This window comes from Setaria italica, chromosome IV, assembly GCF_000263155.2.
Source record: "Setaria italica strain Yugu1 chromosome IV, Setaria_italica_v2.0, whole genome shotgun sequence".
Lineage (NCBI taxonomy): Eukaryota > Viridiplantae > Streptophyta > Magnoliopsida > Poales > Poaceae > Setaria > Setaria italica.
This window is the reverse complement of record NC_028453.1, coordinates 39594948-39620659: the sequence shown is the minus strand read 5'-3', so window position 1 is coordinate 39620659 and position 25712 is coordinate 39594948. Positions and strand designations below refer to the sequence as shown.

Here is a 25712-nt window from a genome sequence, read left to right as displayed (position 1 = left end):
TGTGGCACGTGAGAATGGAACTAGAAAATGCACCATCTTCACCAAATTATTTGATCAGCTTATAGTGTTTAAGGGCAGACAAATTATTTTATCAGCTTATAGTGATCAAGGGCAGAGACTACAGAATGTACACGAGGGTTCTGCAAACTGATCAAAGAATGCACAAAAAGTCATCTGACCATGCAAGAAATGTGTTCAATGCCATTTTAGACTGGACAACTATAATTGTTCACTTTGGTTTCTCAGTTGATGGTAATCTCCAACCTGATGATTTGGGAATTACCCACTCCGGGTTTCTTAAAGGAATAAAGAACCTTCTGGACAACCTGGTGCCGGCAGATGCTCTGAGAACATCAAGGGATATGTATGCGGTTGCGGATGTTGCTGAGAACAACATTTTTTGCGTAGCTGTATATGGTCATGTACCTGCTGATGTTGCAGACCTTCTCTCGGTGCTGAAGAACTTCAACATCACCCTTTACCCGCTACTCCAGATTCATGTGGCACGTGAGAATGGAACTACAAATGCACCATATTCACCAAATTATTTGATCAGCTTATAGTGATTAAGGGCAGATAAATTATTTGATCAGCTTATAATGATCAAGGTCAGAGACTACAGAATGTACACGAGGGTTCCGCAAACTTATCAAAGAATGCACAAAAAAGTCATCTGACCACGCAAGAAATGTGTTCAATGCCATTTTAGACTGGACAACTCTACTTGTTCACTTTTGTTTCTCAGTTGTTGGTAATCTCCAATCTGATAATTTAGAAATTACCCACTCCGGGTTTCTTAAAGCCACAAAGAACCTGCTGAACAAACTGGTGCCGATAGATAATCTGAGAACATCAAGGGATATGTATGCGGTTGCGGATGTTGCTGAGAATAACATTTTTTATGTAGCTGTATATGGTCATGTAACTGCTGATGTTGCAGACCTTCTCTCGGTGCTGAAGAACTTCAACATCATCCTTTACCCGCTACTCCAGATTCATGTGGCACGTGAGAATGGAACTAAAAATGCACCATCTTCACCAAATTATTTGATCAGCTTATAGTGATTAAAGGCAGATAAATTATTTGATCAGCTTATAGTGATCAAGGGCATAGACTACAGAATGTACACGATGGTTCTGCAAACTGCTCAAAGAATGCACAAAAATTTATCTGACCACGCAAGAAATGTGTTCAATACCATTTTAGACTGGACAACTCTACTTGTTCACTTTGATTTCTCAGTTGATGATAATCTCCAACCTGATGATATAGAAATTACCCACTCCGGGTTTCTTAAAGGCACAAAGAACCTTCTAGACAAACTGGTGCCGGAGATGCTCTGAGAACATCAAGAGATATGTATGCGGTTGCGGATGTTGCTGACACAACATTTTTTGCGTAGCTGTATATCGTCATGTACCTGCTGATGTTGCAGACCTTCTCTCGGTGCTGAAGAACTTCAACATCACCCTTTACCCGCTACTCCAGATTCATGTGGCACGTGAGAATGGAACTAAAAATGCACCATCTTCACCAAATTATTTGATCAGCTTATAGTGATTAAAGGCAGATAAATTATTGATCAGCTTATAGTGATCAAGGGCATAGACTACAGAATGTACACGATGGTTCTGCAAACTGCTCAAAGAATGCACAAAAATTTATCTGACCACGCAAGAAATGTGTTCAATACCATTTTAGACTGGACAACTCTACTTGTTCACTTTGATTTCTCAGTTGATGATAATCTCCAACCTGATGATATAGAAATTACTCACTCCGGGTTTCTTAAAGGCACAAAGAACCTTCTAGACAAACTGGTGCCGGCAGATGCTCTGAGAACATCAAGAGATATGTATGCGGTTGCGGATGTTGCTGACAACAACATTTTTTGCGTAGCTGTATATCGTCATGTACCTGCTGATGTTGCAGACCTTCCTCTCGGTGCTGAAGAACTTCAACATCACCCTTTACCCGCTACTCCAGATTCATGTGGCACGTGAGAATGGAACTAAAAATGCACCATCTTCACCAAATTATTTGATCAGCTTATAGTGATTAAGGGCAGATAAATTATTTGATCAGCTTATAATGATCAAGGTCAGAGACTACAGAATGTACACGAGGGTTCCGCAAACTTATCAAAGAATGCACAAAAAAGTCATCTGACCACGCAAGAAATGTGTTCAATGCCATTTTAGACTGGACAACTCTACTTGTTCACTTTGGTTTCTCAGTTGATGGTAATCTCCAACCTGATAATCGGGAATTATTCACTCCGGGTTTTCTTAAATGCACAAAGATCTTCTGGACAAACTGGTGCCGGCAGATGCTCTGAGAACATCAAGGGATATGTATGCGGTTGCGGATGTTGCTGAGAACAACATTTTTTGCGTAGCTGTATATGGTCATGTACCTGCTGATGTTGCAGACCTTCTCTCGGTGCTGAAGAACTTCAACATCACCCTTTACCCGCTACTCCAGATTCATGTGGCACGTGAGAATGGAACTAGAAAATGCACCATCTTCACCAAATTATTTGATCAGCTTATAGTGATTAAGGGCAGATAAATTATTTGATCAGCTTATAGTGATCAAGGGCAGAGACTACAGAATGTACACGAGGGTTCTGCAAACTGATCAAAGAATGCACAAAAAGTCATCTGACCACGCAAGAAATCTGTTCAATGCCATTTTAGACTGGACAACTCTACTTGTTCACTTTGGTTTCTCAGTTGATTGTAATCTCCAACCTGATGATTTGATAATTACCCACTCCGGGTTTCTTAAATGCACAAAGGACCTTCTGGACAAACTGGTGCCGGCAGATGCTCTGAGAACATAAAGGGATGTGTATGCGGTTGCAGATGTTGCTGAGAACAACATTTTTTGCGTAGCTGTATATGGTCATGTACCTGCTGATGTTGCAGACCTTCTCTCGGTGCTGAAGAACTTCAACATCACCCTTTACCCGCTACTCCAGATTCATGTGGCACGTGAGAATGGAACTAGAAAATGCACCATCTTCATCAAATTATTTGATCAGATTATAGTGATCAAGGGGAGACAAATTATTTGATCAGTTTATAGTGATCAAGGGCAGAGACTACAGAATGTACACAAGAGTTTTTCAGAGCATCACGTTGAGCAATTGGATTCATAGCTCAATGAAGAATGTACATCTTCATGAGCTCCTACATTTCAAAAATCCCCCCAAGAGTTTCAACAACAGAATTTCTAATTTTCTCAGCAGTAGAGTCAGTTATCTTCCAACTGTTGGGGGATTATTGTTTTTCGGAGGAATGGAGGTGCTCACCTGATCAAGGACTATTCATTTGATGTTGGTCCTACATGAAGCATTGAAAGCAGCTCATCAAGTTGCAGCACACGTCGTGCAATCTTTAGCAGCAGCATTGGGTGGAGTGCCCCAACCTATACCAGCAAGAGGTGCCCGAGAGCTCCTAGAGCCTTTCCCCGAGCAACTTGCTAGATATATATCATCATCCATCAGAAGAGCATTACAAAAGCACAATGGCTCATTGGTGGAGGCCGCTCCCGCAGCAACAGCAGCAGCACTTGCAAGAGTCAGCCATCGAAATCCTACTTCATTTGCGGTGGCGACGGCGGCAAAAAATGCAGCAAGAGCAGCATCAAGAGCAGCAATTGCAGCGGCTGGGCCAGTTGGAATTCAACAAGTTTCTCAAAGGCAAATGTTCGATGATGAATAAGTTTCAGACATGTTTGATCTTGCCGACCCTCATATGCTTTATAAACTCCAGAGGGCCTTGTTTAACGAGGGAGAGCTCGTAACTGTTAAGTGGCATGAGAACTTCACTGATGTGCGCCTTCTTTGTTAGGCTATGCCATGTAAGAGCTCTTGTCCTTCATTATTGCATCCGGCTCTAAGCTTTCCAAGTGTGACATATATTGTCTCCAATAACAACAGATGAGGTGAGGTGAGCCCTTGAGTTCGTCCTCCTCATGCTTCTCTCGTTACTCAGTAGCTGGTTATATTAATGAAGGGCAAGGCTATAATTATTTGTGGTATCGCGCAAAAAAATAGTTTCCCTGATTCTAACAAACAATTTTTCACTAGTAATTTCAGGATTTAACAATGTAACTGTTTCTCGATTACTATGTATGGAACAATTTTGTATCCCATCACTTTCACTTTTGAAGCAGATTAGAGGGAATGAAATTATCTGAGTATCTGACCATAGCATATGTTATTCTATTTACATAGACCCATGGAGAGTTTGATTACATATAAAATCATATTGCTTTGTTGTCTATCTAAACCAAGCAGTCAGATAAAATCATATAGCATATGTTCTTATCTTTGCTCTGGTGCCTCCACAAGCAGTCAATTTGACATCTGTTGTTTAATTCTGAACCAGTGGAAATATTTCCTGAAACTATCATGTTTGATACATGCATCATTTCATTGCAACTACAACTCTTTGTTTGTATCACGTTTTTAGTGTACTCTGGAGGCTGTAGATACCATTTGTTGAGTACTTGAGTTTAGAGCAGACAAATTTGTCTCATCTTTGGTGGATTGAATGCATTGAGTTAGTAGCAATCTGCAAGCCACATGACACAGGATGTGATTCCATCTGGAAACAAATTAATGCGATACTTTTAGTTTGCCTGTTGACGGTTCTAACAGTGTGATCTTTTGTATGCCTTCCCTCTGGACACACTAACCAGAACTCACCAGGGGACAGAGCGGCTACATCTCCTCGATGGCTTCGGAATATTGCGCAAGTCTGCAAGAAATCGCTGCTACTGGCAATGATGCCATCAATCCGTAGTTTTATCAGCTGTTCTGTAGTGTTTCGTTTGGCAGTTGTGTTCCTTTTCCGCCCTTCTTTCTATAAACACAGGCCCTCATTGATGTATGCTCTTTGAGTTTGGCAGTGTGCACTCGTTGAGGCTTTTGCCCAGTGGAATCCTGGTACACTAGCGATGAAAAGGATGTGATATTTTCCTCTCGTACTTGTGTTCGTTGTCCTCATCAGCCTGCTGTCAACCTGCGTTCTCCAGGTGTTGGTGGACGATCTCAAGTTCATTGGTGAGCAATGAACAAAAATGCCTGGCAACTATAGTCTTGCATTGGACAAGTTATTCTGCAATGCTTACCGTAGTCTGTAGGGTTGTTTCGAGTAATAGAATGGTGGCTTAGTTTGCAAATTTGACCTATGATAAATCGGTGTAACTCGATACCACACCGGCTGCAAACTGCAAGCATGTGGTGTCACGACTTAACATTTGGTAATCTTCTATGCCAGCACCATTGAAATGGTGTTTGAACAATGCCAAAATTGAGCTCTTTCGATTTGGAAAGATGTTGAACGAGTGATGCAATCGATGAAAAAAATCTGTTTCAATTTCGACGGCGCCCGTTAAACAAACTCCTTGTCAGGCCCAACGTACAAAAGGACCCAGCAAAAGTAGCCCAACACGGCCCAACATACAGAAGAACCCAGCAAAAAGTAGCCCAAACTCACTGACTGGACCAAACCTCACTTTCGAGTTCGGGCTCAGTTCCTCTGCCCACAGCCCACCTCCCTCCTCCCCGCGCGATGGCGGCAACTCCGGCGAGCGGCGGCGCGTACTCGTGCGAGTGCATGGAAGCCCTCACCACCTTCCTCGGCCGCCAACGCCCGCTGCTCGAGGCGCACGTCGTCAACTTCTTCAAGGTCCTCCTCGTTTTCCCCCGTGAATTTCAGCAGGCTCGGCGACGGATCGGATGATTCTGTTCGTTCGCTGAGTGTTTCCGTCCTCTGTGGTTTGGTTTCCCGCAGGACAGGATGTGGGAGCTGGTGGATGCCGAGTGGATGGAGTGCCTCCGGCGGGAGCCCGTGGAGAGCTTGCTCAAGCTGCCATCCGGATGCGTCCAGGTATGCATTACTCTGCATGCATGACAGCGACTCGATGTGTCCAAGTTCATCGTTGCTAGTTCACGCCCTTTCTAGTTTGATGGATTCAAGTGTCCGCTGCTTTTGCAGGAGCACTGGCCCGCTACGCTGCGAGAGTTTGTGCTTACTGCTAGGTCGCTTGTTGTTCCACGGGAGCAGAAGGCTCCGTAGTCGGTGGGTTTCCTGAATTTAACGGATGATTAACTGCACGCGCTCCACATACAGTCGTGCTGCTTGGTTTGCTCTTCTCTCAATATATGTCTGCATTACATACTCAGTTCAATTTGCTGTCCTTTCTAGTCATTTAGTTAAGATATTCTCTATTTTCCGTGATCTTCTTCAATATTGACATTTTTGTTCTTGAATATGTCTGGCAACTAGTCTCGCTCCACATGCAGTCGAGTTGCTTGGTTTCAGTGAACAAACTATGAGATTGCTTTTCTCTTAATAGCTGCTTGCATTATATAAGCTCACTTGCTGTCGTTTCTAGTCATTTAGTTAAGAGATTGTCTATTTTTCTCATCGCTGTGATCTGCTTTAATCTTGACATTTTTTTCCTTGAATATGTGCAGCTTGTACCTGATATTCGTGTAGCTTCAATTGGCACTGTTCTCGCTCAAGGCATGAACTCAAAGAAGAAGCACGAAGTAGGTAATCCAGCTTTGTGCTGATTCTTGAACTTGCTATGCGGGCTTATTTATTTGCAAGCCTGATGTTATTTTTACTTGTTACTTGCACTCTCATTCTAGAGAAACTGAATTATGCAGATTGAAAATCTAGCTGCAATGGTTCATGCGATTGCTAAGAGTTGTGGAGCCAAGACAGTGGTTGATGTAGGTTCTGGCCAGGTAATGTCATCTGCATGCAAGCAGCTGCACGATTGTAATACAAGGTTTCAAGTGGACACAATTATCTTTCTAATACTTGGACAGTTGGCGCATTTCTTCATTGCTCTCGGTTGTGATCATGACATCTTAAATATCAGAACTGAAAGAACCAGTCCTACATGAACTGCTTAAATTTAAGGTGGTCTGTATTTTTGTTAGATTTATTTGCAAATTGGAATCAGACTGCGCAAGTCAGTTGTTTTCTAGCACCTGAAAATAGAAAACTGTTCCACTTGCATGTATTCGTGTAGACTTTGCATGGCCTTGGTTTTGTGTTGATATTTTCTGGGAGTGAAAGAAATGATTGATTTTAACATAATTCAACAGTAACGTGTTACATCATGTATTTATTTTTAATCTTATTTGATATTTTTAGGGTTATCTCACACAAGCTTTATCCTTTGAGTACCAACTCCCTGTTGTAGCGATAGATGCTTCATCACATCATGCATCAGTTACAATTGCTCGTGCAGAGAGAATAAAGAAGCACTATGCTGCTAAATGGTGCAACCTTTAGTGAGTTAGTTCAAGTTCTACTACCTTTGGGTTGATACCTGCTGGTATAAATTGCTGCCTAATATTTTTGCAGTGTGGAGAAGCAACTGCTCACAGTACTTAGGACATCACCTGTCATGTTCTTTTTAGTGACACATTGGCAGCTGTCACGCAAGATGCATGTAAGGATAACCACGGTGAACATGTAAGCGAAACTAAGGCCTGTACTAAGAAAAGCCCACAAATTCTGGAACCAACTCAGAACAGTCCTCCATTAATCCTTGCTGGTCTTCATGCTTGTGGTGATCTCTCAGTTAACATGCTAAGGTTGGTCTTTGCTGTCATGTAGTGTGGTCCTTTCTCCAAACTTGCTAAATGCTGCATTGTCAATTAAAAAAATCCCCCATCTTGATGAAAATATTTTTAAAGTATGGCTATCTTTTTTTGGACAGAGTTTTTGTGTCCTGTGAACAAGTAAAAGCATTGGTAAGCGTTGGCTGCTGTTACAACTAACTTTCTGAGGATTCTTATGAGGACACAAACACCTGTTCTGGTTTTCCTATGAGCAAGGCTGCCAAACTATCTAAATTGGTGCTTGGGAAAAGCATTCGTGATCTTGCTTGTCAGGTGTGATGCATTTAACGATCTTAGTGTTGCCTGCTGTTCTTTTGAACATCTCTTGTTGCAACTCGTGAAGGCACTCAGCATAGACTGTATATACTAACAAGAGTTATTTGGTCAGTGGACTTAGACTTCTTTTTAAAAAACTGCTCACAAGCTCATTGAAGCTTTGTGCTTCCTCTGCACACTTGTGTGGCCACAATTTTGTGGTCTAAATCATCATTGCTGAAAATTAAAGGATACCTATTTTCACCTCTGTAAGTTTTTATGTTCATCTGTTCTATGTTAGGTGAATGTGTTTAATATTGCATTCTAGAGCTAACTGTTACTTGCTCTGATAATGGTATCGGTTACTTTTATTGACATCACATGTTTGTTAGGTAACTAGTGCACTTTGACTATATCTCTAGTTTGAACTAATTGCAAATATGACAATTGTATACATTTAAATCTACATACTATTAAAGATGCAGTCTTGGAAATATCTAAATGATTTAGTGATATTTTGGCTGCAGCTCTTTATTTATTGATATTTTAATTCCTTTTAGAGTGCAGAGAGATGGAGAAGTCTCACCGTGGACATTGCGCTGCAAAATTTTGATGTACATGCCTTCCAAGCTGCATTTGAAATGGTAAATGTTTTGTTATTTCAAAAAACATTTTATTTTTTTTCAATGTTTTCATTTATACTCTGGATATTTCACTGTGCTTTATGTTTGGTCACTCTTCATTTATCCTCATGTTCAATATTATTCTACAAAAAGGTCTTGAATATAGTGCACTTGCTGATGAGTACGTGTTCTTGTTTACCTAGTTGCATTGCATCAGCAATTCACTCATATGAATTCAGATTTATGCTATGCATTCTTATCTGTGCAAGCAACAGTTTCAATATAATATTCAGCTAGCTTGATGAACATGATGAACTGGCTTATAGGCTGGTCAACGGCGACAGGTTTTTGTGACATTCCCAATTTACCTTGCATGTTTAGCGAGAGATCTGCACAGTGGCTTCCTAGGAAAGACTAAATGCCTATACATTCACGATTCACCACACATGCTGATATGCTAGCCACACTGCATGTCAATTGCTGTTTCTTGTATGATGTCAGTACCAAACATGTTTAGATTACATATTCATGAGAACTTGACTGCTGTGCACCTTCTTCGTTAGGCTATGCCATGTAAGAGCTCTTGTCCTTCATTATTGCATTCGGCTCTAAGCTTTCCAAGTGTGACATATATTGCCTCCAATAACAACAGATCCCTGCAGTGAGAGAACCTCCAAAATACCACTATAACAACTTATTTCCATTGTAGTTGATTCTAAAAGTAGAATATGATACTGTTACAAAGCTACTTGGTATACATATAGAATATATTAAAAGCTAAAAATTGAGAAGTTGAACAATCTGAATGTTTTTGGGTCAAAAGATTCATTACGGCGGAGGGCAAGCTTTGGCATTTTGTAGTTCAACACTGACTAGAAATGATTTTGTTCACAAACAGGGTTGGAAAGGCACCAAGCTGGTTCTGAGAAGTGGTTCGAAGCGTATTCTGATGTGGTTACCATTGCAGAAGCAAAGCAAAAGGGAAGCTTCATGAAGAAACGTTGAATCTGAAGATGGAGATGATGAATAAGAGGCTATGGCATCATGTCATGTTTTAGTTATAAAGTTGTGCTGCACTCTGTTCCTTTTGTATTGTGATTTGTTCCTTACTGCGTTTCTTTTATGCTGTGAGTGTGTTCCTTTTGTGTTGAGACTGAAACTTTTGTGTTGAGACTGTCTTTTGTGTTGTGACTGACTTGAGAAGTGTGAACTCTATTTATGAATTTGTCTGTGCTCTCTCACCTGTCCATAAAATAATATTGTTTGGTGGAGCTAGGAGGTCATATTAGTTGTTGTTTATTTGCTTCTGATATGTGATTTAAAATACGTTGTTTGGTGGAGCAAGGAGCACGCTAGCAGCCTTGGGTTCCTGTGGCGGTGAGCAGTTTCGATCATTGACGGTGTTGCTATTATATGTGCGTGGTTTCAGGATTGTTCCTTTTCTGATATACGTTCATGATAATCTAAAGATGTGGTTTAGGCAGAACAGTATGTGCTGATTATAGAATTTGACCTAGAGTTCACCATTTTCCAATTAAATGCTTTGAGTACATATGATGAGAGCAATCATTTTTCCATCTTTGAATGCTTTGAGTTCTTAATTCTTCTTTGTGTGCCATTTTTCCAATTAAATGCTAGGTAGATCATGAGAGCCATCTTCTCTGCAGAGTTGCCGCTGATTTGTGTTCTATTGTATTATTATATATGATTTACTTTAAATGTGCTGCTCTGTCGTGCCATCATGTTCATGCTATTTCGATTGAAGAGTAATATCCTGTGATGTTGGTTTTCTATGCAACTGGTACAATACTCACACCCCCCACACACTAAAAGATTAACAAACAAGCGTGTCACAAGAATACACAAAACATGACCAAGAACACCACAGCCTAAGCAGCTATGGTCAGCGACCTAGCAAGGAATTCTTGAGCTTAGTTGCACCAGCCATGCCCCAGAGACTACATTCATCCATCTGTGTGCTTGCTTTTTCTGGAATAAAGTTCACCATGACAGGAGAACACAGTTTTGGTTGTGATGAATTACCTTTGTAGTGTCCTGTGGTATTGTTTGTTAATATGTCGTATTGGTACTCACCATAATACATGGGTTCCCCTACAACAAAAAGTGTCGCGCAATGTAATATAATTATAATAATATTAATGTTGATTTATGGACCTTTGAAATTAGATGTGGGGCTAAATGAATACCTGTCCATAGATATTGTATAAAAGTATTGGGAATGCTTTGCTTTACCCTTCCTTTCCTCGCATTCCTTAGGAATGCGTGCTTATGCTTACATACGTGGGTTGGTATATTATCTTCAGTACTTCATTGATTGCTTTGAGAATAGCTGCAGGTTTTGTAGATATATTTCCTGTCTTCTTTTGCTTGTTGCCTCCTGGGATCCTCATTGCCATGTGTACATGTACATACCTTTCAACATTTTCGAAGTCTGGAGGGGGCCAACTGGATTTGCTCATCTTGGATTGCCTCTACAGGGTTAGTTTCTTTAGTTCCTTCTTTAGGCTATACTGCCAGCTGTTTTCCCCTTCGTGCTGCTCATTTTCTATTTGTTTCTGGATTCACATCTAAACCAGGGAACTTTTATGGATCTACAATTCACTGCAGATTACAGCATAAGGATAGATTTTCCTGAAAACTGAGAGGAACATGTAGAAAGGCAGAAAATGCCATTTCTTAAAGTTTCCTATTTACTATTTTTTTAAAATCCTATTTTTTAGTCACGAACTAATAATTGCACATGGCAGGAAATCTTTCAGTTCGGCGGCGGCTACGCTCGCTCGAGAATTTCCACAAGCACAAATTCCGCTTTTTATGGGTCCAAAGATTCAATGATATTTTTCATATAGCATAGCACAAGCATGATCTATTGATTTGGCAACAACCATACAACCCACAAGATTGTTCAAGTCAAATTAGAACATTGACTACAACAGATAGATGATATTGAGCATATCTGTAAACCTATCTTTCTCGCGAGTAAAAGTAGGTGTTTCAGTGTCCCCACAAAATACCGTCCATCTTCTTTATAAAGTATTTGAGTGTTCTTGTCAATTGGAGAACGTAACGCTGCTCGACCAGTCCCCGCACTAGCTCGAGAAGTCCTACCAGCAGGAGGCGCTCAAGGGGGTCACCATCATGGAGGGCGATGCCGAGGACCTGCCGATCCCCACTGACACCTTCGACTGACACATCTTCGCCGGCAGGTCACTGACGCTCTTGCTTGATCCACTTCACTTCTCTTCTCTACTGTACATATTGTGAATCAGTTGCAAGTAATTGGTATTGTGATGATTGCACATTCTGTTCTTAACTAGTCAAGTAGAGATTGCTGATTTTCGTGACCTGTCACATACATTGCAACATTGAGTATTGGGCTGAGCTGCAGAGAGGAAATCAAGGAAGCGTACAGGGTCCTGAGGTTTGGTGGGCTAGCTTGTGAGATTGGCCCCATGTACCCAACCTTCTGGCTGTCCTGCTGCTTCGTTGATATGTGGATGCTCTTCCCCAAGGAAGGTACATCGAGTGGTTCAAGAAGGCTGGGTTCAAGGATGTCGAGTGGTTCAAGAAGGCTGGGTTCAAGGATGTCACTATGTCAAGCTGAAAAGAATTGGACCAAAGTGGTACCATGGTTGCGAAGGCATGACCTCATTATGGAATGCTCTGTCACAGGTGAAGAGAGAATGTGGACACTCTCCTTTGGAGGTATACTTCTTCTCATTCTTGCTAATGGATTCACTGTTACATATCTTAGTGAATATTTGGCGTACCTCATTCGATTTTTTAGATTGTTCATTTCATCGAGGGTTTCTAGTATAAGTTTTCCATTCTAATTTTTATGCAGCTTGGTTCAAAGGGAGAGGATGTCAGCAAACCGGTGAATCCGAGCACCGTCCTCCTTTGCATCCTCATTGGAACGATATATGCAGCGTACTGTGTTATGTGCCTATTTACATGTTGTTAAAGAACTAGATTTTCCCAAAGGCATGCCAATCTGAGTGAAGGGGACTGAGCTCAACTGCTCGAGGAAGAGAGGATAGCCAATATTTGAATTATCCTTCTCTATATTCTGTGCTTCATGTCTGTTTTGTATTTACCTTTTGTTTTTGTTGCTGTTATGTACTTCACTACTGTTATTCATGTTTGTGTGAAGCAACGATATTATGGTCTGGATTATTCTCAACAGTATATATTACATGCATATACAACTTAATTAACAGCGTCTGATGATATAACATGAAGCTTCCCTTACCTGTCTCCAATATCATTTTCTGTGCAGCCCAGAGGCTAAGGATATCAGCAAGCCTATGAGAGTGTGAGTCCAATTACCTTCATATTCCACTTTCTTGTAGGGACGATATCAGCTAAGGATATGTTGATGTCTATTTACATATGGTGAATGATCAGATTGTACCCTAAGACATGCCAATGTGAGTAAATGGGACTGTGCTGTAAGTAAGAGGGGTCTGAACCAATCTTTTCTATTAGGCGATTTTCGGATGTTTTATACTTAACTTTTTTCCTGATACTTTTGCTATCAATCCTGTTTGTGTGAAGCAATAATATTAAGACCTTGCTTTCTCAACACTCTTGTGCATGAAATGGAGCCTGTGTCAGGTTTATTGATTCTAAATTGCGATGAATGTGTAATCTACTTAGTATCTAACTCTGGAAAATTTATTCTTCGTCAGTTTGCTAATGGTACATAGACATGTTATCTGATGGCTTCTGCTAAGAGATTTTTTTCGTGATGAAGGTATATAAATGGATTCCTTTTTTGTTCTTCATGTACTTGATCTTCTCTTATTGCATGATATATGTGCACAACAAACTGATTTCTCTTGCTATGTGATAATATTCGTTGTTAACAAATTTGATTCTATAACATTTGCATGCCACATTATCAATGTATCACTCTATTCTGACTGTATGTGAATAAACAGGTTGTCATGATGTTGTGCTGTTAACAAGATCTTCCCTAAAAAAGCATTTATAAAGTGAAAGTGACCACTAGATGGGCCATGAAATTGACTACTGAACATTAAAGAATGACTTGTAAGGTAGGCCTTCCTGCAGGAAAGTCTAAATGAATTTATATGCATGCTTTTGTACACATAACATCTATGCAGCTAATGCATTTCCTATGCACGTTTGCATACCCTGACAAACTAGTGCAGTATAAGGAAAGTAATCACCATAACTCGCAAAAAATTTTCTAAGTGTTCTGAAAGGCCTTCATACTTGTGTGCTGTAAATTGTGTGTGCAGAGAGTGGATAGCTGAAGTTAAGTCTAATAATTGCTTATTTGTTGGATCTGGATCTATGATAAAGCATGCTGCATATTTGGATTTGTTAAACTTCAATCACAACTCAAAATGCTCTCATCCATTTTGTTTATGTTCTTTCAATTGTACATTTGTTCTACTTCTCTGCATTGTCTTTATACTCTTTTTGGTTTGTGCAAAAAGCAGAACAGATATTGCATAGTGCATGTTCTTATTCAAGGTTTCATATAACACCCAACTTTTCTATAGGAAAAAATGAGAGAAGGTAGAAGTATAGCATGAATTTGGTTAGAATTAACTCTCTGCTTGCATATCAACCTATCTTAATCCAATATGTCGAAATGCTCATTTTGGAGAAATTGTGTTATTGCGGATGCGAGAATCCAGAACTCTTTAACATTTGAGCACGGTAATCTAACATCCAAATGAAGTTTTGAACTAAAACTGCTGATCAATTAAATGCTGAGAGATTTTTAAAATATGCATATAGGTTTGTACATAAATGGTGGTTTTGGCACACAATAGCTTAGTTAGTACTACAATGATGTTTTATACATTACAAATATAAAAAGAGTTACATAACACGTATCTATCTTCGAGATCTACATTCAACACCAGTTTGACTCATTCCACACTTTGGTACCCCATTTCGTCTTCTTCGAGATCTACATTCAACACCAGTTTGGCTCATTCCAAACTCTGGTATCCCATTTTGTCTGAAGGGACAGGTGATCTTTTTCTCGAACTATGTAGAAGAGCTGCGTGTCATTTCATTAAGATTAGAAGAAAATAGAACAATGAGCCTGGATATAACCAGGTCAATAAACACACACAAAGGGGCTAAAGACTCACCACAGCCTAGAAAAAAATACATGACCATGGACCCTTGGTTCTTAAGCTGCCGCAGTCAGTGACCTGGCTAGAATCACTGGCTAGAAGTTCCTGAAGTTTGGAGGCTCCTTCCATACGCCATAAACTGCACTCATCCGCCACTGTACGGAGCAGTGTACTGACATAAGGTGACCTTCCCTAAAAAACGCAGGAATTCCGATGCTTCCAGACTTCCCAAGACACTAAGCCTTTCTGCAATTCCTTCAGACAGGTAATGGCCCTCAATAAAACAATGTGCTCTAAGGAATGAGTATTTGTGAGTAGCTGCATTTGGAGTCTTCTCAATATCTGTAGTCGCTCTGCCACTACCTTCATTTATTGTTGGCTTGTCATCTCCTTTTGGGCTCAGACAGTGCATAACAAGTTCCCCTAGTTTCTCGAGCACTACCAGAACTTCACCATCCATTATTTCACTGTCCATGGAATTGGGCGCAGTATCAAAGATCTTTTAGAAGCACATACTCCTTCGGGGGGTCGAATTGGGTACAGTATCAAAGATCTTTTAGAAGCACATACTCCTCGGGGGGTCGATTAGGACATGGGCATAAAGGCCTTTATGATACAATTAATAATTCGATTCATTTTCAATTAGATCTTGCTCTAGCTTTCTTAGGGGTTATTACTTCCTTAGTAGCTCAACATATGTACTCTTTACCTGCTTATGCATTCATAGCACAAGACTTTACTACTCAAGCTGCTTTATATACTCATCACCAATACATTGCAGGGTTCATCATGACAGGAGCTTTTGCTCATGGAGCTATTTTTTTCATTAGGGATTACAAACACCCCTAAACAGGACGTAGGGTATTACGCTACTCCGGCGGCCCGAACCTGTCTAAATCCGTGTCTCATGTCTTCGCTTTTACCTTCAAGTTCCAGATCCGGCGATCCCCCGCTACACATTCTGCTACCTCGGGTACCCCTTGGTAGATGCTACCTCGGGTACCCCTTGGTAGACAGTCGGTATAAATCACCGACACTCGGGCAGGAGGAAGAAGACTCCTGATTTATAGGAGGAAAGTTAGTATCGGTTGGGGTCACCCATTAGTACCGGGTGGAGCCTCCACCCAATACTAAAAACTCTCAGGTACATAGTACCAGGTGGAGCTATATGAGTGAAACAAAACAGCTTATTAATTTGTAGTAAAAATATAAAATCTCATTTTCTAAGCTCTACCTGGTACTAACTAATGGGTGATCAAAACTCATCACGGCCCCTCTTACGCCTTTCTTCTTTTGGGCTCTCCCGCCGGTTGGCACTGCAGCTCACCACCAGGCACTGAAGCAGAGCCATGAATCCTCTTACACCGTGTACTCGCAGCTGTTGGTTATGGTGAACGTCGCGGGCGCTGCTCCTGGTGATTACAGCGCACCGTGCATTGGTTAACAGCAACAACACACTAGCTCTGAATGACTGAATCCCAAAAGTAAGCAGCAGAAACTCCGAAACCTGTATTATACACTAAATACATTCTTAGCATCAAATTTTGAGAAGACGAGAAAAGACTGATCAACGGCACAGAAAAAAAAAGGATCAATTGATTTGGCATGAGAATGAAACAAATTGGATGTTATGCAGATGAACTCAACAGTATATGCTATTGCTATGCAAAATTACAAATTAATGCAAGCTCGATTTTGCACCAATGTGAAGCTTATTGGTCACCTTGGAGGAGAAATGTGAGGCAGCAGAGCAGAGAGAGGAGAGAGAGAGGTCCTCCCATGGAGGAGAAGAACAAAGGGGTGAAGCAGACAGATGCAAAATTTTGGTTTGTTGATGCATCGCATGACGACGAGGTAAGGTAACTAAGATACTCCTAACTGGAGCTATTAATTATTAAGAAAAAAATATTAGGAAGGTTCCAAGAGGGCAAGAATCATTCAAGGAAGGTCCATGCTCCAATTTGCTGCACATGGAGATTTTTATTGCCGATACGGCTGCTTGCATCGCAGGAGCTGATCGAGGAGGACAAACAAACAGACATGGCAGTCTGGCTGGCCTCTGGGAAACTGGGGAGTTGCAAGTCGGTGAGCGAATCATCAGCAGGCTTGCTCTTGTTCTTTTTTTAAGCATGTTGGATCGAGATGGCGATGTTAAAATTGTGTTCAGGTGAGGTCAGCTGCTCGTGGAGAGCCATTGATCGGACTTCACCAATCATCTTTCAGCAGCTGAACCATCATACTGTAATGCTCCAGAGAAAGAAACCTATGCTTCTTCTCCCAGACTCATGGATTCATGGTTCTGCTTCAGTGCCTGGTTGTAGGTTCCAAGTTGCAGAAGCTTGACGATAGAGTGAACAGTTAGTTGACTTGCCCTGTCTTGAAGCAAAATCCAGGGAGCAGGAGCTGGATCCGGATCCATTTTGCCAGCGCTTCCAAATTGTCACGGCCATCACATTCACTTGTGCAATCCTTGAAAATTACCTTTTTCTTGGACAATGTAATTTACCGTCCAAGACGAGAATTTTATATTCACATAGATTAACCATATTTACAAGGTGATTAAGTACACAAGAGATGTTAAAAATGCCTCTCTTCGTGCAACTTTGGACAAGGTACGAAGAGAGAGGCGTCCCTGCTCCCTCGATCCATCCTCCACCATGGTCAGCGACCTCCGAGGTCGCCGCGGGAAGCCCGGCGAAGCCGCCGGCGCTGGGCATGCCGGTGACGTCCACGATCCAACTCATCGGCCGGGAGCCCGGGAGGGTCAGTTGCAGGTGGGCCCCGATGGGTCGCGGAGAAATAGTCGCGATCCCGTTTTCGAGGTGGGCCGCCCGGTGCGCAGAGCCTGCTGCTCCGGCAACCTCACCGCCGGCCACGCTTGGTATGTCCTCCTACCAGCACTGGTCCGTCTCCCACCTCCGCGGCCGGAACCCCACGGCCCGGGCCGGCGCGGGGCGCGCGACGGAGCGGTCGTAGCGCGCGCGCTCGTCGGGGTCAGCGAGCGTGGCGTACGCGGCGTGCAGCCGGATGAATCCCTCGTCACCGCGGCCGCCGGCGTCCGGGTGCACCTCCCTCGCGAGGCGCCGGTACGCCGCCTTGATCTCGCCCCTGCTCGCGGCGGCCCCGACCCCGAGCACCTCGTAGTGCGTCCTCGCCGTTGTCCCCAGCGCCGGCGCCATCGCCACCGCGGACGCGCGGGCCACGAACCGGCCGCCGCGCCGTGCCCCGGCGGCGCCGCAGCTCGGAACAGCGGATGCCGTCGATGCGAACGAAGCCGCCATAGTTTCGCCTCCCGTGTGCTGTTCTTGGTTGCTTTCTTCTTGAAGTGCGAAGTGTTTCGTCGTCGTCGAGGAGATGATGGAGAGAGAGCACGGTGCCGGAGCTGCGTGGTGCCTCGTCAGATTTATAGGGCGTTGGGGGAAAGCGGCGGGGAGCTTGTGGTGGCGCTTGCGCGTCCAGCTCTTGATCTTATCCGCGGGAGATTCTATCGGAGGATGATGATGGTGTGAGGAGTCCGTGCTGACTCACCTGATCCAGGTCCCCGTAGTCTGTCCTCCCCCGCTTCTTCTGGCTGCTGTTGCTTTCGCAATTGCAAGCAGTTGCCAACTTCCTCCAGCAGTCCAGCAAGAGCGAAGTGAATGGTGATCGGTGAATCGGCGAACGGCTATGAATCACTGTCACGTTGCAGGAGATATTTCAATATTTGGGTTTTAATTCGCACACCTTTCAGAATTTGATATCCAATTCACGTGTCTTTCAGACTGAAATAATTCGCGTGCCTGATGTCAAATTTTGGAAGGTACACAAATTGGATGTCAAATTCTGAAAAACCTACGAACTGAGACCTAAATAGAACTGAGCCCTAGATGCTGAAATCTCTCGTGTTGGAGGACTGGGAGGCAGATCTTCTGGATGGCTTGTATGAGTGGGCCCTTTCCACTGGTACTATTGTTGTGGCTATCTGAACTTGTAGTTCACCGGCCACTAAAACTGTTTGAAAGCGACGGCTGTTTTGATGTTACCGGTGAGTTGGTCTTCTGACCCCCCCACCCCTCTCCAAAAAAAAAACTTGACTTTTTCTTGATGATACTGTAGTTGATAGTGCTTCTTACATTGTGTACTCTGTTGTTCTGTTGATCCATTCGTAATTGTAAGTTTTCACACATCGGTGTGCACGGTTCAGGGCATTTCATTCCAGCTTGAGTTTGGTGTATGCACAAGCAAAGCACACATGGGACAGTGCAAGTGTCCAACTCTGAACTACACCGACGAGATTCTCAAGACATGGAAGAAAAGAAACAGGTAGGCGAGACGTTGCTCTCTCTACTCTGAGGTCTCAGCTGTCATCTCCTTCTACCTTCGTTTCACACCACTGTGTGTGACGCTAGATCACGGCTTCCCCTCACCCCCCCCCCCCCCCCCCTGCAGTGTATTATTCAGAGGAAGCCATGCTGCGGGCGAATTAAATATGCCGACCACTCGCGGCCGCGACGTCGGCGACGGCGACGGCGGGCTGGAAGCCGGTGCGGTGCACCGCGCGCATGCGGGTCCCTTTCGCCGCGGACGGAGCCGCGCCGGGAAACCAACAGTGCTGGATTGGATTGGGATAGGATCGCAGAGATCTGTGAAGATACTCTATTTCTGTGGATATAAAATTTTTTCTTTCCCTCCTCTAGAAGGATATTTGTGGATATGAAGTCTTCTTTATTTCCCCCCATCTAGAAGGATGTTAGTGGATATAAACTCGGGCCCACCCTTCGTTGTGTCTGAACAAGCAATGAGCGATGGATATTTCAGGTCCGGCACGGCAAATACTTGTAGCTTCAGAAGCAATCGTCTTTGTCTCTCAGCTACTATTGGCAACCGTCTTTGCTTGCAATCGTCTTTGAAGAAAAAAAAAAGTCTTGCACAGTTCAAAACAATTGTCGTTAAATTCAAAGAATTCAAACATCACCTGTGATCTCGCTTTTATATATAATTCCCACTCGATCGCAGGCAACAAGCCAACAACACGGAATCATGTATATATGTACGTAAACTACGATAATTAAATATAGACAAATCACACATATACAACATATACGATGATGAGCCGGGCAAAGCAGCAGCAGCAGCAGCAGCAGCAAAAGAATCAGGAGAACCTACGATGATCATCATCTCTCTAGCAAAACGTTGGGGATGACGGGTGCGAGTAGGAGGAAGTCAGTCTATCCAAATCCAAGCCATCGATTACATCAAGGTCCCTCGCCGCGTCACGGTCCACGGCCATGTCCCTGCCGCGCTCCCTCGCCGGCGAGCTGCCCTGGCTCCGGCACGAGTCCCAGCTCCGGTGCGCCTTGCTGCTCCCCCTGGCCCTATCGGGTGGGGGCTCGCAGCTCTGGCTCCGACCGTAGCTCGCCCTCCTGAAGCTCAGCCGGGCCAGCGCCGCGCGCTCGCAGTCCGACAGCGGGCTCGACGCCACGCTGGCGGCGCTCACCGGCGACGTGTTGTGCCGGGTCTCCGGCGGCCGCAGGTCCGTCGGCCCACCCTTGGATCGGGAACGCTCGTACTTGGTCGACTTGCTGTTCCCGTAGCCCCGGTTCTTCACTTGGACCACCAGGTGGTGGAGGAGCACCACCAGCTCCAGGATGTAGTGCTCCGTCGTGGCCTTGTCGGCGTGGTGCAGCGTCTGGATCCGGGTGATGCTGTGCTGGGAACCTGATTTCTTGCCCATGTCGCTCCTGTGACAAGGGTATATGTTATGTCATATGTGGTGGTGTGATCAAATTATGTTATGCTATTTTGTCGATGGAAATTTCAAATGGTTTATGAACGGTGATAATTGTCGATTTGATACTAACCCAAGGTTTGCCCATTCGCCGACCCATCCAAACCCTTGGTGTGCTCTGGTCAAATGAATCAAAAGATCGAATTGTTAGGACGAATTTACATTCAAGTTGGTTTGTCAGAATAATTGGAAACAAGCTCAACCCACCTTAGTGTATTTTCTGCTATCGGCAGAAGCCAGCGAAGAGTTTTCTGCATTTCAGCTTTGATTTGAGCTACCGTACGCTGCAGCAATGGAGCAAATTTATTAGTGCGCAACAACGGCTAAAACAAAATTAGCAGGACAATGGAGGATACTAAGGTAATAAAACATTCAAGCTACGAAAGGTTGCATGACAAGACAAACCTCTTCTTCTGTGTTATATGATTGCAGTCGTGATCGCAGAGCTGACTTTACTGTTATTGGCAGACCATGGTACAAATTGTCTCTAGAACTAGGAGGAAGAGAAAGGGGCCGAGAAACCTGCATAGGTGTACGCACGAATAGCTTGAGAATGTAATTCCGCTTTTACAAACGAAGAATAATCAATAGAAGGCCCAGTTTGAAAATGTAGGCTTTGGTGATACAGCATATGCGCGATGATGTTGGTACTATTACTTTACTGCTAAGAGACAGACATATAATTATGCTAGGAGACCATAAAATATTCATTACAGTCCACAACTGTAGTTCATGGTATGGAAAGAAAAATGGCTAGATCACGGCTTGTCGATGTAATGGAAACATATTCTAGGTGAACAGGAGAACGTACGGTGAAAGACTGAAAGTGGAACATCAAAAAGAAACAAATAGACATTGCATGTCTTATCAGAACAACTTACTATATTTTCAATTTGATTGATAATATTAGCATAATGTAGAGCCAGACCACAGGAACCTAGCCTTTTGTTCTGAGTATTCTTGGAATCGAAGTCGGTTCCTGCAGGAACTTTTCATTCACAGAGGTGTTAGGATATTATTAGATACATTTTTCATAAACAAAAACCAACATAATTGTAGTACTACTTACCAGCTTCATTAAATGAATCTCGGATTTGTTTATGCAAAAAGATTACAATATCCACAAGTTTCTCCACAATCTGCAGTCGGGAGAATTCATTGTTAGCATTCTGCATAAGAGGCTCGAAGGCAAGTAAATTTTTCATTAGCATATCAATGTTTCATTAGATTATCAATGTTAACAAATATAGACTAAGGGACACAACATTATAGTAGAAACAATAAAATAAGTAAGCAAAATATGGTTGAAATTTTACCTCTTCCAAAGTCTTAGACCACAAGGATTTCTTCTTCAGATTTTTCACAATCTTCCTCTGGCGCTTTAGCTCACTATGCAATATCATAATGCTCTCTGGAATATAAAGGAGGAAAATGCCAATTACAACTCACGATAGAAGTTTCTTTCTGTACATCCCTACATGAGTGTATAACAACTGATACTGTGAAAGAATGCTTATATCTTCTGCACATTTTAAGGACCTTCCAGAATCTCACTCAAAAAAAAAAGGTTAGGAGTGTCATATACATTCCTTGTAGTTTGTTCTCCAAAAAATGTGGATTTTATTCCATGGTTTCCCATGTAAACCCTTTCTGTCAGACAATGCTTGTTAACCAGTCTATTTATCAGTGGCTGCCACAAGCTGGTTCATTTAGAACAGAAAAGGTGAGGGAATAGCAGAGAACACACATTGTTTTATCAAAGAGAGGCCCAGGAAAAATGTTTGCACTTCAACGAACATAAGCTTCATTTGCCTTTAGTTTTAATGCAAAACAGTGATAATTAGCTTGGTCAGTTAGTAATATTATGATGTCTTCACTCAAGCCTTTGTTCACAAAGTGTAAAAATCACTATCTCTAGACAAGTTAATGAGAAAAGGCCTAGAGCTTGCATTGTAGCGTCTATTGGTACTGTTCAGAAAAGGCATCAATCTGATTGTACCTCGTCTAGCCGCTGGCACAGACTCCTCTTCATGAAATTTCCTTCTAAAATCCTGCTCAAACCTGTCCAGAGCGTGCAATTCATGGTAGAGCTCCTGCAGTTATTTGTTTGATAAACATAAGTTTCACAGACAGTGTATCGTTGACAAAAATAGCATGATGGTACCACCACTCTCAAAACTGTATTTCTAGGTTGAGTTTGAGGACCCAGGGAAGATTAAGTTAATCAATAAATCAAATGGTGGATATCTAAAACAACAGTATAACCCTTTGACTCTATAAAAATAAGAAGAATTATTAAAGTTCAAGCACCTCCAAGTACACAAATCACGACGCTGAAAGCAAAAATATAAGAATTCTTTACAGCATACATACAGAAGTGTTTTGCGCCAAATTAATCAAATACTGGACAGTAGCCTCCATACTCTCCTTTGAATGATCCTGATGCGTATTATCTGTTGTTAACCTGCATGTCAAAGTAATTCAGAGAACATAAAGTGCTAATATGATTGTAGACAGCAACATCTCAAATGGCAAGCATACTTTTCAGGGGCATACTTGTTGAAATATCGTCCCAAGTTATGCCAGATAGGATCTTTACAGAGGTCGCCAAACCGTATGACTTCTCTTGAAAAGACAGCAAGTTCTTCCCTGTTGGATTCCATTTTTCAAGTTCATGTCAGCCACAATTTTGACAATATCAACCAAAATTTTTCAAAGCAACTTCAAATCATAGTCATACCTTTTATCAATAGCAGCTATATGCAACAGCTCACTGGTATTTGAGGAAACCAATATTCGCACTCCATCTGAGTGCAAAATTTCTCCCTTGAGCTCTTTAATACTCTCATCAGAGCATGACCTCCACAAACCAGAAGCTTTAGCTATTGTATTTGCGACTTCAAATGCTAAAATACAGACTTTATTTCCACGATTCGTTCCCCCAGAGAGAAAGCCACTGCCATGATTCAAACTTGTCATGCTGCTCCCGAGGGTATCTAACACCTCAACAGCCTTTTCCAGACCAGCAATGCTAGCTCTTCCCAAGAATGTACCTGTTTCTGATACCTGGCAGAACTTAGTATGTCAGAGTTCATGTGAAAAACCTACTGCTATGTTCTCATGTAATAATCTCTTAGTTTTGGTCTGAAATGTTCAAAACTATGAAATAACACTACTTATCAAATGCAACTCAATGGAAACATGAAGTATTGAATGAACCGGATATATCAAGATATAAGAGGAGATTCCACTCATTCAAAGCTATTCCATTACTATTCTGAGTTTAATGTGGAATAGAAGATTAATTATCCTTTTGATGGTAACCGGGCAGACCAGAGTAGAGTAGTAGACAGGGAATGCTAGCAGATAACAGAAATGTGCCCACAGACAACCAATAACAGTGAATTCCCTTAGCTGGCTGCTCTTGTTTTTGACATCTCCAACTATGAGATTTTAGTCAAGCTAATTCGCCTGGTCATTGCTTATCAAAATCTCCCTCCCAATATCCTGACAGTAACATGCAGTAAAGACTGTTTTCCCTTGTCACACAGTCTGCAGTTTGACAAATTCCTTGCACATGCAGACCTTTCTCCTAACTGCGAATCAAAGCTGCCAAGTTCATGCCTTCGCAAGAGTAAGAGGTATAACTTGTCAGATTCCATAAGTAGCGCGAAGAACAACGCGGTCAGCAGCCATGAAGATACAAGCTCCATTTCGGGTCATAGGCTTGACCGGTCCAGAGGGTAGACTTTGGTGACAGCAACCTGAATGTAAGGTTAAGCACGGCTGTCCTTCACTCATCAGAAGGGAGTCGGAGAATCATCCTAGGAGAAAGCTTAAAAAAATGCAAAAGGCAGGCCGCCAAGCTTGACTTCACATAGTATGCCGACATGCAGATTTGTGCACTTTTTTTTTTTTGTTGGCGTTTCCCTCTCCTTTCCCTGCCCTGCCTAAACGAGCACATGCAGATTTTGCATCATCAGATACTGAAAAATAGCCTGATACATCCGGCGCCTCGCCTCAAGCAATCTCCGAACGGTGTTCTGCTTTGATGAAAAAAAGCAACCGTAGTGAAGAGCTCCACCGGCAGATAGAACTTGCGCAGCGGCCATGGCAGGGTAGAGCAGGAAACAGCTTCAGCTCCGCAGCGACGAGTACCAATCAATCACGTACCCTCTGATCACGGCAACTAAGACGGCGAAGGCAGCAACTTGTTAAGCAGACTTGTGCTTCCGCTAATTTCGAGGGAGAGCCTTGTTTCCGGGAAGTAACGCGTGTTTCGCGTCAGTTGGTTGGTTGAGAACTCAGACGAAGAACTGGTCAGCCAACAAGATCAGAACACTCCGCGCAAGCAACCCCCGGCGTGACGTCATGCTCTTCCCCGCGAGGTTGACGGAATTCGAAGCGGTAGTAGCACAGCTGGATCCCAGGCGCGCGCGAGATCAACGGCGGGCGGGTGGTGCACCGTGAAGCGGCGGGGAAGAGGATGGAGGTACAGGGAGAGAGAGAGAGAGAGAGAGAGAGAGAGAGAGAGAGAGAGAGAGAGAGAGGCGGCCGGCATGCATGACTCGTGAGAGGAGGAGGGCAGAGTAGTAAGCAATAATCGAAGTATATACCTTGTGGGACGGGGGCGGCTTGGGTGGCGGGATGGCGAGCTCGCCGGAGTCGAAGTCCCCGGGCCCGTACCGGCCGCGGCGCGCGGTGTAGGCGCCGGCGAGCGTCCGCGGCGGCGCCGGTTCCTCGGGGAACCGCCTCGAGCAGACGCACCCCATATGATATGGCTGAAGCCGAACTCACCGCCGGGCGGCCGGGTAATCAGTCAGGCAGACAGATAGGTATCTCAGACCAGAAGCGGCGTGCAACTCGCTCGCTCAGCTCCTCGTCGTCGGGGTCGGCGGGGCAAGCTCGGCGCGGGGGCGTGCGCGGGCAGGCACGGCACGGCAGGGGAGAGTTGGTTGGTGGGGTCGCAGGTTTGAAGTCGCAACCGAATTGGAACGGAGGAGAGGGAGGGAGAGGGAGGAGGAGTGAAATGGAGACGGCGGGGTTGGTTCGGGTTTGGGGTTGGGCTGGTCGTCTGGTCCTCGCCGGCCGGGTTGCTTTTGTTCCATGGCGCGCCCGTGGTGGCGTGGCGTGTGGTGTGCCCCCGTCCCCTCCTGTCTGTCTGTCCCGTCTCATCTCCCTCTCCATGGTGGTCTTCGCCGTAGGCAACCTTTGACTCGTTCGTCGCGTTCCCTTGTCAGCCTGTCGTCGTCGTCCTCCTCTCTCC

General features: G+C 43.5%; 2 protein-coding genes and 2 pseudogenes across 5 annotated transcripts; 2 read left to right on the top strand and 2 right to left on the bottom strand.

Moving 5' to 3' along the window:
* The first annotated feature begins 5549 nt into the window (after positions 1 to 5549).
* Positions 5550 to 9768, top strand: LOC101783529 (annotated as a pseudogene).
* A 1729-nt stretch (positions 9769 to 11497) lies between these two features.
* Positions 11498 to 12991, top strand: LOC101783121 (annotated as a pseudogene).
* Positions 12992 to 17149: 4158 nt separating this feature from the next.
* Positions 17150 to 18120, bottom strand: LOC101761884 (chaperone protein dnaJ 11, chloroplastic). Its single transcript, XM_004966409.4, has one exon. The coding sequence runs from the start codon at positions 17958 to 17960 to the stop codon at positions 17571 to 17573; it is 390 nt and encodes a 129-aa protein (XP_004966466.1). The 5' UTR covers positions 17961 to 18120; the 3' UTR covers positions 17150 to 17570.
* A 1481-nt stretch (positions 18121 to 19601) lies between these two features.
* LOC101760138 lies at positions 19602 to 25595 on the bottom strand. 4 transcript variants are annotated; one of them, XM_022826044.1, is made up of 12 exons: positions 25063 to 25595; positions 23187 to 23512; positions 23003 to 23095; positions 22820 to 22910; positions 22446 to 22539; positions 21763 to 21857; positions 21516 to 21585; positions 21328 to 21425; positions 20852 to 20968; positions 20654 to 20730; positions 20520 to 20564; positions 19602 to 20399 (listed from the first exon to the last, which is right to left on the bottom strand). In XM_022826044.1, exons 1-12 carry the CDS (start codon positions 25216 to 25218, stop codon positions 19841 to 19843), a joined length of 1821 nt encoding a protein of 606 aa, XP_022681779.1. In that variant the 5' UTR covers positions 25219 to 25595; the 3' UTR covers positions 19602 to 19840. The 4 variants fall into 4 exon arrangements, with proteins under 4 accessions (XP_022681779.1, XP_004966463.1, XP_004966464.1 ...); XM_004966406.2 differs by having other exon boundaries at positions 21328 to 21434; positions 22988 to 23095; positions 25063 to 25594; XM_004966407.2 differs by having other exon boundaries at positions 22988 to 23095; positions 25063 to 25594.
* Positions 25596 to 25712: the final 117 nt, after the last annotated feature.